The sequence below is a fragment of the Glandiceps talaboti genome, chromosome 9, assembly GCF_964340395.1.
Source record: "Glandiceps talaboti chromosome 9, keGlaTala1.1, whole genome shotgun sequence".
Lineage (NCBI taxonomy): Eukaryota > Metazoa > Hemichordata > Enteropneusta > Spengelidae > Glandiceps > Glandiceps talaboti.
Genome location: NC_135557.1, coordinates 20,950,213 through 20,966,082, shown reverse-complemented (window position 1 = coordinate 20,966,082; position 15,870 = coordinate 20,950,213). Strand labels below are relative to the sequence as shown.

The following is a 15,870-nucleotide window of genomic DNA, read 5'->3' as shown; positions in this document are numbered from 1 at the left end:
AAAGTGATGTATGAAGTTCCGTGTTTATATAGGTCGTAGCTTCGCTGATATTTATGATAGTGACTATATCCCATGTAAGCGTACAGTATAGTACGTGTGAAGAAGTAATTCTTGACTACGATTGTGCCTGTGAAACCCCATGTTCACTTGACATGGAATAGGCGAAGGGTTTTCGTCCTTACATTGTGGTGTCAACATCAAATACATGTACTGTACAAACGGTGAAAATAAATACAACACGTCCCGGAAAATATACCGAAATAATGGCGCTGCGTTGTACTGTTGTGGTTAATATTTAACTTGGGTAACACTGTAGTTCGAGGAACCAACGTTCATATACGTATATGTACACTATCTACCATGACCCGTACTGGTTGTTAAGCCAACGTTAGGCGATGTGAACGCAACATATACCGCCGTTCATAATGTCACCATACTGGTAAATAGCACTTTCATTTGTACAAACGTAAACATTCGATTCTGACGCCGTACTATGCTTTCGTTTTCACCGTACGGGCCAGTAACAAGTACACGATAACGCTACAGTATCAAAATCAAAGACCGTGTTAAAAGCCAAGCACGAAGAGAGACGCACTATTTGTATACGTGGTATCAGTTCGTTGCATTTTGTCGTAGTTACACGTAATATATCACAGTCTCTCATAAGTTGCACGTATGAAAACGTAAATGCAAACATCAGCTTGTTTTCAATTAGCCTGCTATCGCTGCGCATGCGTTATGAACCTTCCGTACCGGACGGTATGTTACCACTGTGGAGAAGGTATGTGTGTGTCAGGTATGCGTTGAAAACATTCATTGAAAGGAAACGTACTGTTTTCAAACTAGTCTTTCGTTTATAATAGCTTTCTTTTACTATTGTTTTAGTAAAAAGACAAATATAAAACACTCACAATCCATCTGTTTGTGGTAGTTGGTTTTAAAAAAACAAACAAAATACCCAACATTGACACAACTGCATTAATCATTGGTACAGTTATTTGGTGACCTTAGATGACCTAAACGGTGCACTATAAATGTGATTGCGGGGCTTACATGTCAGCTGATTAACTGATTTATGAAATTGTCGCTGCAAACATGACATTTTCGATGGAGGTAACATATTTTCATTTAAGTTTATTCACATATTAGTATTCTTAGTTGTAAATAATGAAATTAAAAACAAAAACAAAAACAAATTTGCATGAGCATTTCAACCCTCTATCTTTTATTTTGAAATTATAGCGAATACAAAAACAAATGATAATGATGATGATGATGATGATGGTGATGATGATGATGATGATGATGATGATGATGATGATGATGATGATGGTGATGATGATGGTGATGATGATGATGATGATGATGATGATGATGATGAATTTTTAATAAGTCTAGCAGATTTTACTTTATTGTCTCTAAATAGGCATCCTGTTTTGAATGTATGCATTTACTAATGATTTTCATATTTGTACAACCCACTTCTGTGTGTCTGGCTGTCTTTCTGTCTGTTAATCTGTGTGTGTGTGTGTGTGTGTGTGTGTGTGTGTGTGTGTCGTCTGTCTGTCTGTCTGTCTGTCTGTCTGTCTGTCTGTCTATGTATGTCAATCTCACTGTCTGTCTATCTGTCTGTCTGTCTCTATCTATCTATCTATCTATCTGTCTGTCTGTCTGTCTGTCTGTCTGTCTGTCTGTCTGTCTGTCTGTCTGTCTGTCTGTCTGTCTGTCTGTCTATATGTCTATTTACCATTTTTAATTGAACGTTTTCCATCTCAGAATTGTCATGTAACTTTTACTTTCTTCTATATTTTCGCACTTTAAAGTTATTTTTTTCTTCTTTCTTATTATATTTCAGATGACATGGCCCCTGCCGTCCTAATCGTGAACGAATGGTGGGGACAGGCTATCCATGGTGGGTCGTCTGCAGCTGCCAGGCAAATAATTCGTCTGGTACACGCCATGGGATTAAAGGTATACTGTACAGTCTTACAAAGCAATACTCAAGCTGAAGCCGAAGCTCACGAACTCGGAGCCGATGTGCTTATTCTTCCCGATCCACAGGGCAGACTTCGTTTACGTAAACCTCACCCTGATTGGCTGCTTGCGCACGAAGTTTACTTTCCAGAGTTCAAGGTGCTACATGAGATAAGGATTGTTTTCGGTTTTGGACTTGTCACATCGGATGCAGCTCTCAGAATAAGAAACACTATGTGTTCAAATGCCAAATTCTTTCTTATTAATGTATGGTCTCTGCAAGATGCCACACCGAGAACGTTAGGGTATGACCTGGACGAATTTATGGTACGATGCGAGTTACTTGTGGAAGAAAGTACCGTGGCCGATGCAATATTTTCATTCGGTCCTAAAACCTACGAGTGTTACCAGTCGCGTTTCAGCGGATCCTTCCAAGCGAAACATTACCGTCTGGTGCCGTCACCAGAGCCGATGTTTTTCGAGCTGACACCGACCCCTAAATTACAGGACGACGAAGAAATTGTCATTCTTACAGCACTGCAAGGTGATGATATGAGAGAACTTGACTGTCAATTTGTTTTAGCACAAACTATCAACAGGATTGCTAGGACCTACTGTGAGAATCACAACCGTAGATTGACGTGGAAAATTCTGGGAGTGCCTGCAGCAAAGGAAGAGTATGTAAGATCTATACTAAGACCCCATCCAATGGTTAACTTGTACCCCCTCGCAGCTAATATATATGAGAACTTAACACAACAACTGAACAAGGCACACCTTGTACTCATTCCACCACGGTCTGGCTTATCACTGCAATTTGCACTCACAGCCATGGCAGCTGGTGTACCCACTCTTGTTCCCAAAGGCTGGGACTGTCATGCGCTGTTCAAAGACCAGCTGCAATCGTTCGAAGCTGACATGGTTGTCAGTATGAGAACCAGTACTAACGCCCTCAAGAAGAAGATACTTGCTATTCTCCAAAGCTACGAGACGACAAGAGAGAAAGCGAATCAGGTCAAATGGGCCTTAAAGAATGAAATCGGTCGAGCCTTAGCTAGAAAAAATGAAGAATTCGTCAACTTGACGTATTCAGCTTTCGGCTTTGAAACGACAACGGAAGAAAGACTAACTCGCGTTATTGCAGGTAATTCATTATATCATAGTCATTCCCTTTTATTTTTTATATCACGTGATACCTGACAAAAATGTGTTGTTCTTAAGAAAGCAGTCCTTAAGAAACTTAACAAATATTTGAAACTTCCAAGTTAAAGTTTCTCAAATGCGAAACGAAGGAAAATAGCACTCGCATTAAAATTTATTCAATATCATAACCATAAAACATTAATTCTGCAAAAGTAGGAACTTAATTTAAAGTATACTTCTCTCTCTTTGGCCATCTATGAATCATTGTGTTTACATTTATCCGTTTCATTTCAGACTCTGTGTTGATTTGCTGTCTTGAACAGAACAGGCACACGTCGACACACGCTGAATTTCCCTTTTCATCTGACTACAATGATATTTGAATTGGAAGTGTTGTAATAGAGCTCTGAGATTAAATGTGATGATGATAATTGCGAATTACTTTTAGGAGGCCTATAGCCTTCTTCAGATGTAAGGGGATGAAGTGAAAGTGGTTGATGTTTAAATCACTCTTGTTAAATAATACATTTTTGTCCTATTTCCATTTTGCATCTCTCCATAGGATTAATACATCCTGGAGTAAGTCTATCAGAACGATGGTGTATGCCCAAAAGACGACAGCGAACATTTGGTAAGATACTGGTCTGATGTCTCTCAGTATTATTTTATTGTCATATGTTTGTTATTGTGTTCATGGACAGAAATCTGACTTATCATTGTTTATTCCTGCCTTTCTGATGACCAATGAAGACACTGCATTTACAAATCATAATGTAGCATCTAAGACATCTTGTAAATCAACTCACGATTGTTGTAAATTTTAACTTACAGTACATTTTAACTGCCTTTCTCCGTGGTTGCCATGGATATAAACAAAAGAGAATGTCCTAGAACAAGTTCAGTGAGATGCGACAAAAAAGCGCTTAGCTAACCGAGCCATCTCAATTGTCAGATTAAGTTTGTAATCAGATTGTCGACTAGTGGTATAAGGCTTTCAGTTACTGTCATAATTGGACAGAGAATAACACCTACTATGTATAGCTACATATAAACTTAGAAGCAAACCTTATTGTAGTCTAGGTCCTGACTGGCACCATATTACATACTCAATGTACTCCATTTACTATCCCCAGTCTAGTCCAGGTCCCAACGAAAGGTGTCAAGTGTGTTTGAACCCCATGGTGAGCGAAGATCGAATGACGCATGTCAGTGGTAATCCACCACAAATTGATATACTGTCGACACCAAATGTCTTCAACCTTTCTCATGTGTGTAGGATGATTCCTCCCCCAGTCTGTTTAAACTAAACTCACGCGAGGACGTCATCATGTTTACATGAAAGCTGCAGGAGGTAGCACAAAAAGCTGTCCGATCGTTGGAACCTAGACTAGACTGGGGATAGTAAATTGAGTACATTGAGTATGTAATACGGTGCCAGTCAGAACCTAGACTAATCCTACTGATATTTCTCAATATTTGTGTCTCCTAGGAGAGGTTGGTGTGCGAGTACGAACTAAGGGAGGGGTACCAAAGAAAGGCAAAACCATGGTTGAAATAGACAACGAATTGTATGGTTTAGTGCATGACAGGGGCCCCCTTGACAACGCTGAGGCAGAGGCTATTAGAGAAACAAACAAGAAACCCGGATGTGGTGGAGTAACATTCATTCTTGAATGTAAGACTTTGGATGCCCTTGAATGTCTATGGAATGAGTACCAGGGAGAGAAACTGTTACAAATGATGGAGGACACGATCCTATCTGACAAAGTACGGCAAGAAGTTGGGGTCAACCACATGACGTTACGGTGTCATATTGACTATGAAGAATACAACACATGCAGGATTGAACTAAGAGATAAAAAAGGTACATACTTCTTTGCTTGTTTCATTTTGCGCATGACTCTTTTAAAGTGTATGATTCTTCAACGTGAAGACAACTGTATTTGAAAAAGAATGAGAAATTGAAAATGACATGACATTTCACCGTTTGCAAGTCACGAAATTATATAGTGTATATATGTAGAAATATGCATTATACAGATTTATGTGAGTTGCAAATCTAGATACTACTTTGCAACGTTTAATTGTGTTGTTGCCCAGTATGCAAAAATCATAATTCTACAATATGTACAAAAAAGTAAATTGGCTGATCACAACAAAACGCAACTCAATATGTTCCAAAAACACATGATCAGGCCATCAATGTAAGAACAGCAGTAAATGGGAATGCCACTCCCGAAAATAAAGTCATTTTCATGAGCTTTGGGTTCTGGAAAGCCATGTCATGGTTGTACATCACCTACATCATGCACAGATTCAGAGAAACACAAACTGATTTTGTCCCCAATTTGGGGATCAGTGCTGTGGGTCGCATTGCCTCATGGGAGTCAACAGAAATGTTCATGCAGTGGTTGAACAATGAATATTCATAATATTTCCACTGAAGGTGTATGGTAAGCTGGTGTTATTGTATATGTTTAATGGCAGTTTTGAATACTTGCCATATCGTTAGTTACTCTTCATTTATAATATTTCCTTTTACAGAGAGAGAAGAAAGACAAGCAAGAAATGACATGGAGAGAATGGAACATTAAAATTGACCCTAGATGATGACGTCAGATTTAATATTCACAAATAGACGAATGTGACGTCACACATAACACACATTTTACAAATGTATCATCTCAATACCAAGTATTATCACACAAAAATGTCGTGGATTCCACACTGTGGATCTTAAGAATTTAATTACTCTAGCGCCAATTTTTTTTTCGAAAGTATTCCAGGTTTTCAATGTACCGTTCGTTATATTTTTTGTGCATACAAATATCAGAAAAAACTCTTTGCCTTCCTACACGTAGATGTAAAGATGGGAAATAAGTATTTGGTGTAATTATAATTTATAAACTCAAGCTGCATGTTGAGGCCCCATAATGGCTACAATGAATTACTTGAACTTTGTTTTTTTCTGTGACGGGTATTTTTGCCGACGTTTGACGTAATTGATTTCATATGTCATGGAAAACAAATTGACCAATCATTTGTGTTCTCTCGTGGCGGCGTATGTCTAAAACAAATTGACCTATCATTTGTGCTCTCTTGTGGCAGCGAGAGTTTTGGCTTGAAACGAAGCTCGTGACCTTAATTGTACTTTCCAATGCTGTGTGCAGGAACTGTGACGTCACTCTACGTCAATAGATATTTCGTCAAAAGTTATTTCGGATTAGAACTTGGAGATTGTAATTTAACTATATATTAGGAAAATTCAAAATCCCGCATCAATAATTATGACATCGTGAGTGATCGATTGATTGTTGATTGATTTATTGATCGATTGATATGTGGATACACATGCCTACCGGTATATAGAACGTTTAGCTATGTATTTTAACTTGCACATATTACAGTGTCTTTAATAACATAATTCGTCTTGTTCTTCCAATGCATATACACCCCACAGCACCAAGTAAATCATTTTCTGTATATACCACAATTGTTTATAACATCTATATCAAGTGTAAAAGTATACTGTTTCAATTGCTAATTGACCACGTTAGAAAGGCCACATGCTAGGCTTGTAAATAAACCAATTGAAACAATATATTTGTACACTTGATATGAATGCTATAAATGAGTGTAGCACAGAGAGAAAGTGATTTACTTCAGTGTTACTGGTTGTAACTGATAGTAATACCCATGTCACAGAGTGCGACGGGCTCGTACGACAGGACAACAGCTTTGAATGCCAACAGTCACTTGGCAGAAATATGGGGGAACTGAAACTAATGTGAGGGCCTCCCCAATTGAAACGCCTGCTTGTAAAAGTTTTTCTAAATACAAATATTGTAAATACTTTTTAAAATGTAAAGATTTTGCTTTATTACTTTATATACACACATTGACTCTTGGTGGGATAACTGACCAATGAAGACATTGCATTTACAAAACACAATGTAGCGTCTTAGACATCTTGTAAATCAACTCACGATTGGTTGTAAATTTTAACAGTACATTTTAATAAGACAGATACCATTGGTGAACACGTCTCAGTACAATTACAAACAATATGGCAGTCGTACACAACATTTCTCTCGCATGCACAAGTTGATGGGATGGGGAAGGGGTGGGTGGTTGGGGATGGTATTGATATATTTCATTGTTGCAATAAGAAATCTTGTCTAACATGCACAAGTTGGCCATCCACTCAGAAGGCTTGTCTAACATGCACAATTTGGCCAGCTATTCAGAAGATTTGTCTTACATGCAAAAGTTTGTCAGCCATTCAGAAGACTTGTCTAACATTCACAAGTTGGCCAGCCATTCAGAAGACTTGTCTAACCTGTATAAGTTGGTCAGCCATTCAGAAGACTTGTCTTACATGCATAAGTTGGCCAGCCATTCAGAAAACTTGTCTTATATGCATAAGGTGGTCAGCCATTCAGACGACTTGTCTCACCTGTAAGTTGGCCAGCTACTCAGAAGACTTGTCTTGCATGCACAATTTGGTCAGCCACTCAGACGACGTGTCTTATATGCATAAGGTGGTCAGCCATTCAGACGACTTGTCTCACCTGCAAGTTGGCCAGCTACTCAGAAGACTTGTCTTGCATGCACAAGTTGGTCAGCTTCTCAGACGACGTGTCTTATATGCACAAGTTGGTCAGCCATTCCGAAGACTTGTCTTATATGCACAAGTTGGTCAGCAATTCAGACGACGTGTATCACATGCATACGTTGGCCAGGGCTGGGTGGTGGGGGAATTTCAAAAGTACTTTTTAGATTTTAAATTCATCTGTTTGAATTAGTTGAGTTTGCATTTTACTAATGTCCAATGTTGAAAGAGGTTGTCGGTTTACTGGAAATTCAACATGTCCGACAACAATGACCAGTTCTTCTACAATAACAAGAAATTTGTTTGGAACCGGTTGTACATTCTGCTTCTATTTAGTTATTCTATTTGACGATGCCATCTTGCATTCTTACGTGCCAAATGTGGGATATCGTATCCTTGACAACAGTGTACACAAAATCTTAATATTAAAATCACTATCATATGTCTAACGAAGTGACTCTAAACTTTTCAAGAAAATATAGCATGAGTGGTGATATTTCAAAGATATAATATCACTAACCTTGTAATATATATGAACCAGACAAAATGAAATTCATTCAGCTGTATTGTGGGTATTCAAACGCCAAGCTTAACCGGATTAAACCAATTTCAAATTCAACTTTTGTCTATCATAATACTTGTCATTTAGAACTTTGAAAAAATTATCTATTTTTAATTGGAAATAAATTTTTTTATATTGTATTGCAACCACTGTATCGCTCCAGTTGTGTTTGTATAGTTATGGTGATGCTTGTCAAAAGTCATATGAAGTCGTTAGATCCAGACAATGTGCAAACAATATATTACTTATTAACATCATAATCGACGCCAGTTCTAAGGTGAACTATATGAACCACAATGACGTACAAACATTACAACAGTACACTGCCTCTTTACAAAGTACATAGTGCCCTCACCGGCAACATGAACTATTTAAATCGACAACTCATGATATGCAGTTATCGTTTGCTTCCAAGCTTCAAATCAAATATTGAAATAGGAAATAAAATCAAATACTGTTGATAAGAGAAATATATGCACATGCACATATACCACGACAAACACACATATAGACACACATACATCATATACACCCACCCACATACATACATACATACATACATACATACATACATACATACATACATACAAATACACACGCACTCATGCACACGCGTACACTATATTTACCACAAAATAAAGAACGTGCATCTCAAAATGTGTAATTTAGTGGAAGGGATATTAAGGCAGTGTTGGGTGGAGAGGAAGGGGGCAGAGCGAGTAGCATGACCTGTATTAATCTATAAGTCTTGACGCCCAATAAAGCCCTGTATTCAACTAGTCCCAGAGATATCGGTATATACAGCAGGAGAACACAGACTACCCTAAAGTATTTTTAGTGTACTTATCTATCGACCCCATTTATTATGGTGAATTGCACCGTAAATCACCAATATTGTCACGCATTGTGATAACATCTTGCGAGTCAACAGTCACATAAGATACCGTCAATCAGTACTACATACACTGTGATGAATTATGGTTTTACATGAAATCATTTTGATATTACATAATTATGAGTAAAAAGAATCGCTATGTCAGATAGTAATGTGTAGACAGTCGTTATTTGTAACTGAATTCAAAAAGGTGGTGGAAATATTTCACTTGTAGTAAAGTAAAGCGACGGGTTTTCTCACTGATATGTTTTTATCAGTCAATATTTTCATGTAATCAGAGTGAACCATATATATCAGTGACACCCTTTGTGACAAGTATACGACAACAGTAGTCATATTTAGTTACATATGTGACAGGTGTTATTCTGCTTGTCTAATTAGAGATAGACTATCGAGGTAGTCACATCTCCAGGTCCAACATGTCATGTCATGTCACGGTTAATACTACTCTGTTCTATAAAGGATATTTTTGACCCTCACCTGAAATTCAAAATTGGAGAATGTAGAATAGAATTTGTCGAGAGCCTGTGTTAATATCACTTTGCCATATAAACCAACACACTTGTGACGTAGTTGGTGACGTCGTTGTGATAAATGGTCTGAAAAGAAATGTCAACTTGAAATAAATCGAAGATATGATTGTGCACTCGTCCTGAACAGCAACCCCTGGAAAACATAGGAGGACATCGGATGACGAATATGGATAACTCTAAAGGTTAGTGGACCTCGATGCGACCGTGACCAAATAACACATCAAATAGTAAATTGTGATAGTGTTTTGATATGGTTTTGTGTACCATGACATGCATGTTCATAGTCCCTTCCATACGGTATACCCTAGTATGCACATATATGTCTTCTTAGGTCCTTCCAAAGAGTTAAATTGCGCAATAAATATGTAAACACCCTTTACAACAGCTTGTAGCAGGGTGATGCGTGTGAACTGCCAGCCGTTACGTTACGTTAAATATGTCATTTATTTATTTCAACACCAAGTCAAACAGTGCATTCTGAATTCCTGTTGTGGGCTTCACTATTTTGGTAATTATTACTTATTGTCATACTCGTATGCGACCATGTTGTAGGAATAGATTAAAGCACATACATGTACAAGCATTACATACAATTATGTCATGATTCCTTTAGTAACTGTACGATTTGTGTTATTTAGTTTTACTTCACCAGCAACCAAGGCGAGTTTCTGTTTCCCATCATACATTTGAAATGGAACGTACATGTCTGCCACTTTTGGTTATTTTTCTTAAACAAACGAGATTTCTAAGTCATATACTTTGAAGCGGTCACTAATAATGTTCACATATTGTAATAATTTATTAATGGTTATATTTTGACCATGTATCAATTTTAAAACATTGTATTTATTTTACGAATTGTCAATCCATATTCATATCTCATTCAGACCAATGTCAAACATTTCTTAACAAACATCTAATCTCCACTTCAATATTTTCAATTATGACTACATGCAATTCGCAAATTTTGCAAATTTACACCCATTCTGTTAACTTATTTTAATAATGCATGAAATATCATTGGCATATCCTTTCAACGTGAAAAAAGTAGTTACAGGTCATATTCAAATCACCTGAGGTATTCATATATTTCACTCTCTTATCTGTACTATATTTACAAAACGAATTAGGCTATTGTTCATCTGTTTGAGTTTTATTAAGTTAAGGTAACACCACTGTGGATGTAATTCCTTATATATGACGTCTGACGTGTCATCTAAAATAGAAAGAAAAAAATGGAATGTTGATGATTAGTGTATATTCTTTGTAATTTGATAATTTCAAAATACATTTTCATGAAATTCTTAATTGTTTTAATTCTTGGGTCCTACAGGAATGTATTATACTTTGACGTAGCCCCCTTTCATAAACACAGATTTCCCGACATGCACTCAGACTATGTAAAATCCTTATCACAAAGCTGAAAAACGTAATGTTTAACATATTTTAGCTTAAAAATATCCACGTAACTACAAACTCAGAGGCTACAATTAGGATTGAGAGTGTTATGCTATTGAAATAGGGATTATCATATACCTATAATCATAACCCTATGTATTGTTATAGAGAAATCGCGTGTTTTACCCGGGACGGGGACTTATGGATTGGGTTCTGTCCGTCCGTCCGTCCGTCCAGAGCCGTTTCTTGGAGACGCCTAGACCGATTTTTTTTCAAACTTGGTACAGGGGCAACATACTATGACATACATATGCACGTCAATTTGTTCATGATACGCTCCAATATGGCCGCCTAGCAGCCATTTTGTTTGCGAATTTTCCATGTCCAAAGACATGCTTGAACAGATCATATTCAAAGTTGGTATTAGCACAGTGTTCTATGACATACATGTGCATATCCATTTTTGTCGTGAAACAATCTAATATGGCTGCCTGGTAGCCATTTTGTGTTGCACAGTTTTCATGTCCAAAGCCATAACAAAGACATGCTTGAACAGCCCCCCGTTACCCGACCCATCCTTTATTGTTGAATGGTTTGTACCATGACGTCATCTTGAAGAGTAGGCAATGTCCCATGTCCAACGAGGAGACACAACATGAGTAGGCATGTTTCCTTAAAACCCAATCATAGCGGGGAGTATGTCATTCTCAATGACTTGTTTTTGACGCTTTTAGTGTTACAAACACCTGTTTCACGTCCTGTTTCACGATGTTTTTGATTACATTTTTTGTGCATGTGTGTGTTTAGTGCGACTCGACTGATGAGCTCGACATCACCGAAATACGTTTCATAATATAATAAGATATTGATAATATTGAGATACGCTTATATTTCGCGGTGTGTGGACTTAGGCTATCCTAGAAACCCGTGTTATTTGACCCCTTTCATATATTATTTGCCAAGTATCTTAATATTATATATTATCGATATCAGGACCACATCTCGGGAAACAAGTGCCTGTGCTTGAGATATATATATGCACATACCGAAATCAATCCGCCAGGCCATACATGTGATGAGGCCTTAGCATGTGTAGAGATTTACAATGAACGCCGATTTATATTCAGTATAATGTCCCTTACTGTCTCTAAAATGTCCAAACGATTGATTGCAAATATATTTTAGCACTTCAAGAGGTAAATGATAAAACCTTTACAGCTCGGATATGAGTTTAGTGGACTTCGTTGTACGGCTTCATAAAGTTGGGCCCTTCCGCCGCACAACCTCGGTCCACAAAACCCATCACCCATTATTCTTAATCTACTAAAGTTGACAGTTTTTCCAGTTCTCTTACCATCACTGCTGACGTTTCTCCTTGTTGTTGTCCTTGCCGTTAGTTTGACCCTGCTGGGAATAGAGAGAATATAAAATAAACATGTTTGCATGCAACTGGGATATGGTTTCTCATCAAGTAACAAATGATATGTTGAATAAAAATTAGTTATAAATAGACAGTTATAATCTTTAAAAAAATATAAATTAAAGGGACACAAGATGAGGTTATACGTTTTGAGTCGCAATTTGTGCTACGTGTTTAGAAGGTTCTCATAGAATTCTACTTCATGAAATATATGTAACCACAATTTGATTGAAGTTAAACCTGATGTCCAATCTTGTAATTTCTAATACAAAATGTCTAGGAAATACCCATGTAACCATTCTAACAATACCAGAAGAGACTTGTAATATCATAGAAGACAAGTCACGCACTGACATCAGCATTACACTATATGTAGCTAGTCTAAGAATACCTTAATGGAAATTTTATGCATTTTTCATTAAGTTCTTTCACTTGAGCAAAACGCTTAATATCTAAGCTTGTGCCATTTTAAATTCTATTGAGATGGTCTCCTTACTTACATGAAACATATTGTAGACAGTGTCAGATAGCTCACCAATTGCTCTACGGTACCATGCCGTCAAGTAGCATAAAAGAACCAGTAACAATATTATACAGATCCAGGCGAGCGTTTCTTCCATTCTTATATGACGGAAATGACAGAATAAACATTTACATTTAGTAACGAAGTGAATACACCGCAATGAGGAACATTAACAGTTTTGAAAACAATACATTCATGCAACAACTGATTCGTTATTTAAGTGAGTAAATATTACACGAATCAATACATAAACATACCTGATTAAGCCTCGAAAATGAGAGTTTTTAATATCCCATTATAAAGGTAAATTATTTTCTTTTTTGAAAATAACGCTATGACGTCCACAACGATAACACGTTGAAGAAATTGAGGCTAGCTATTGCAATATTTGAACTATAAATTTGTCGATATTTGGTATAAAAGACTTTACACGACGCAGATATTTGTTAAAGTATATGGAAATCTTTGCATGGTACAGGATATATCCAGGGTTGTTTTTCGTTTCAATATATGAAGTGGTCTCATCTAGTATATACGATTAGCCAATGTCTTACCTGATGTTACAAAGGGTGGAAATCAGACTGCGTCACACAACGAAACCAGTAGCTTTCTTATCTAATAAAACGTGATGTATGAAATATTATCTAAAAATACTTCCCTCTAAATATCCAATCATTAGACTCCCTCAATCTCATTTATCATTCTTTAACGATATATAAGTTGCTACAGATACGTTTATTTTATCATCAATATAATGTTTATAAAAGCTTGGCTAATCAAAAGTTAACAAACTGTATACTGCTGAGTTAAACATTACAACATGACCCCACAGTAACCAGAAGTGACGTCACTCATATATGTAAAGGTATGAACAACTAATAGAAAACGTCACTTCAAAATATATGTTTACTAATTTATGAACAACCTTTATCACATATAACGAAACTAGCCTGGACGTTTGCTAGCTTAACTAACATGATGTGCATCCTACCAAGCAGTAATTAAAACTATCGCATGAAATATACATATAAAACCACACATATATAAACAAATTAATGTATTGTGTTTTTATATTTCATTGTCAGCATAAATCGGAATAATTAGCCCACCCTTTCTGTAACTTAGCTTTATATTGAAAACATGACAATTAACACCAAAATAAAGAAGCTAAAACCTTTTCAAATTATAATTATAACTAAACAATTTTTGGATATATCAAAGTCAATGTTACTTTTGCCTCACAAACCACATTTACCTTTTTTCACACCCTGCTATATCACATGCAGTCTATAGGTGTCAATGAATAGGCTGTCTTTGCTATTTCCCAGTGAAATAAAGGATATGATCACAGGGGTGTCAGGCTAAAACATCAACTTGATTCTCTTCATTCACTCTAAACTCACTTGTTAGATCAATTCCGCTAAATTATTAGAAATACCTTGAATGTATATTTAGATCACATTATAAATTATTTTAGATAAGAGTCTTATTGGTTTCGTTCTGCGATACAGTTTTAATTACAGTATTGACACTTGATAATTCTAAAGCTTTTGAGGTTGCAAAATGAAAAGCAAAATCGAACAAGGAAAACAAAACAAGAAAGGAGCAACAATAGAGCCCACTGTGGCTATTGCCAGCGAAATGGTGCCGTGCAAAGAACAATGATGACGTATCTCGAGCTGTAGTAACTGAAGTTATACAAAATCTATAGCGTTGGTAGCATCAAGCAAGATGTATCATAGTATATGTCTGTGAGGAACATACATGTATGGTAGATCAGACGTGGTGTTTTAATAGGAATGATCGCCTGTTCATTTATTGTATCATAGACAGTTTAGGTAGATTTATCTTATTCTGTTATAATTTAATGAGACGGTGTCGTCATTGTCAAATTAGTCTTGTGTGGGAAACATTACATCACATTTAAATATTTTATTTTCTAAAGAACGACACGCCAACTGATAACATACCAACGAACTGATAACACCTGCCTATCATGTATTAGTATAGAATAACAACTTTATATTGACAACACCTTTTGTGAACTACTGCCCAGAACCTATTTTTACCAATAGTGTAATATTTGGCCTTATAACACAACAGATTCTGAGTTAGTTTAAGCATTATTATCAACAACAAAATAAGTGTTTATTTGTTTTCGACTGGTGATGAATAAAATACAACCTACAGGATGAAATATTTGATAACAAAAGATGAAATTACATCCTAAATGCAAACCGGTTAATTTGATAGCAATTTAGTGTAATCAATTTGTTGCTATAGTATGACGTAAATACCTATAAATGTCTATAATTAGCGTTATTCTATCAGTTTTGGTGTCGATTGCTTCCTATAAGTATATGTTATTTGCCAAATACCGTTCCATATCTTGCTGCGAGAGGTAATTTTTTCTGGTATAACGGAGAGCCGGAGGCGAGCCGTTATACCAGAAAAATTACCTCGAGCAGCAAGATGTGGAACAGTATTTGGCAAATAACATACTTATACGTCACCTGCGACTATGAATTCATTTTTGAATGTCTAAGAATGCTGTTTCACGTTAAGATAAAATCACTTCCGCGTTATACTGTTGAGCGTAGTATCATGCACCTCTCTGATAACTGCAATGCGGTTGTTTACATGTCAGCCTTAACTTTATCGTCCAATCAGAGTGCGCGTTTGCTCAGTAGTATGACGTAATGTTTACTATTTGCATATCACTCAGCGATATATTGAAACTTATAACCATCAGCTGAAAAATGAGTGCGTCTTTGTTTTGCGTACTGTATTCCATTAAATGTACATAAATG

The 15,870-nt window shown here is 36.6% G+C and overlaps 1 protein-coding gene across 1 annotated transcript; it reads left to right on the top strand.

Moving 5' to 3' along the window:
• Window positions 1-2,442: 2,442 nt before the first annotated feature.
• Window positions 2,443-8,406, top strand: LOC144440188 (uncharacterized). The gene is made up of 4 exons (XM_078129483.1): window positions 2,443-3,118; window positions 3,680-3,748; window positions 4,607-4,981; window positions 5,662-8,406. The coding sequence occupies exons 1-4, from the start codon at window positions 2,446-2,448 to the stop codon at window positions 5,709-5,711; spliced, it is 1,167 nt and encodes a 388-aa protein (XP_077985609.1). The 5' UTR covers window positions 2,443-2,445; the 3' UTR covers window positions 5,712-8,406.
• Window positions 8,407-15,870: the final 7,464 nt, after the last annotated feature.

Bases quoted from the DNA above. Each gene is read 5' to 3' on its own strand.
- LOC144440188 (XM_078129483.1), top strand. From the start codon at position 2,446: ATGTTTTTCGAGCTGACACCGACCCCTAAATTACAGGACGACGAAGAA. The intron at 3,119-3,679 runs GTAATTCATTAT...ATCTCTCCATAG, and splicing joins ACTAACTCGCGTTATTGCAG to GATTAATACATCCTGGAGTA. The intron at 3,749-4,606 runs GTAAGATACTGG...TGTGTCTCCTAG, and splicing joins AAGACGACAGCGAACATTTG to GAGAGGTTGGTGTGCGAGTA.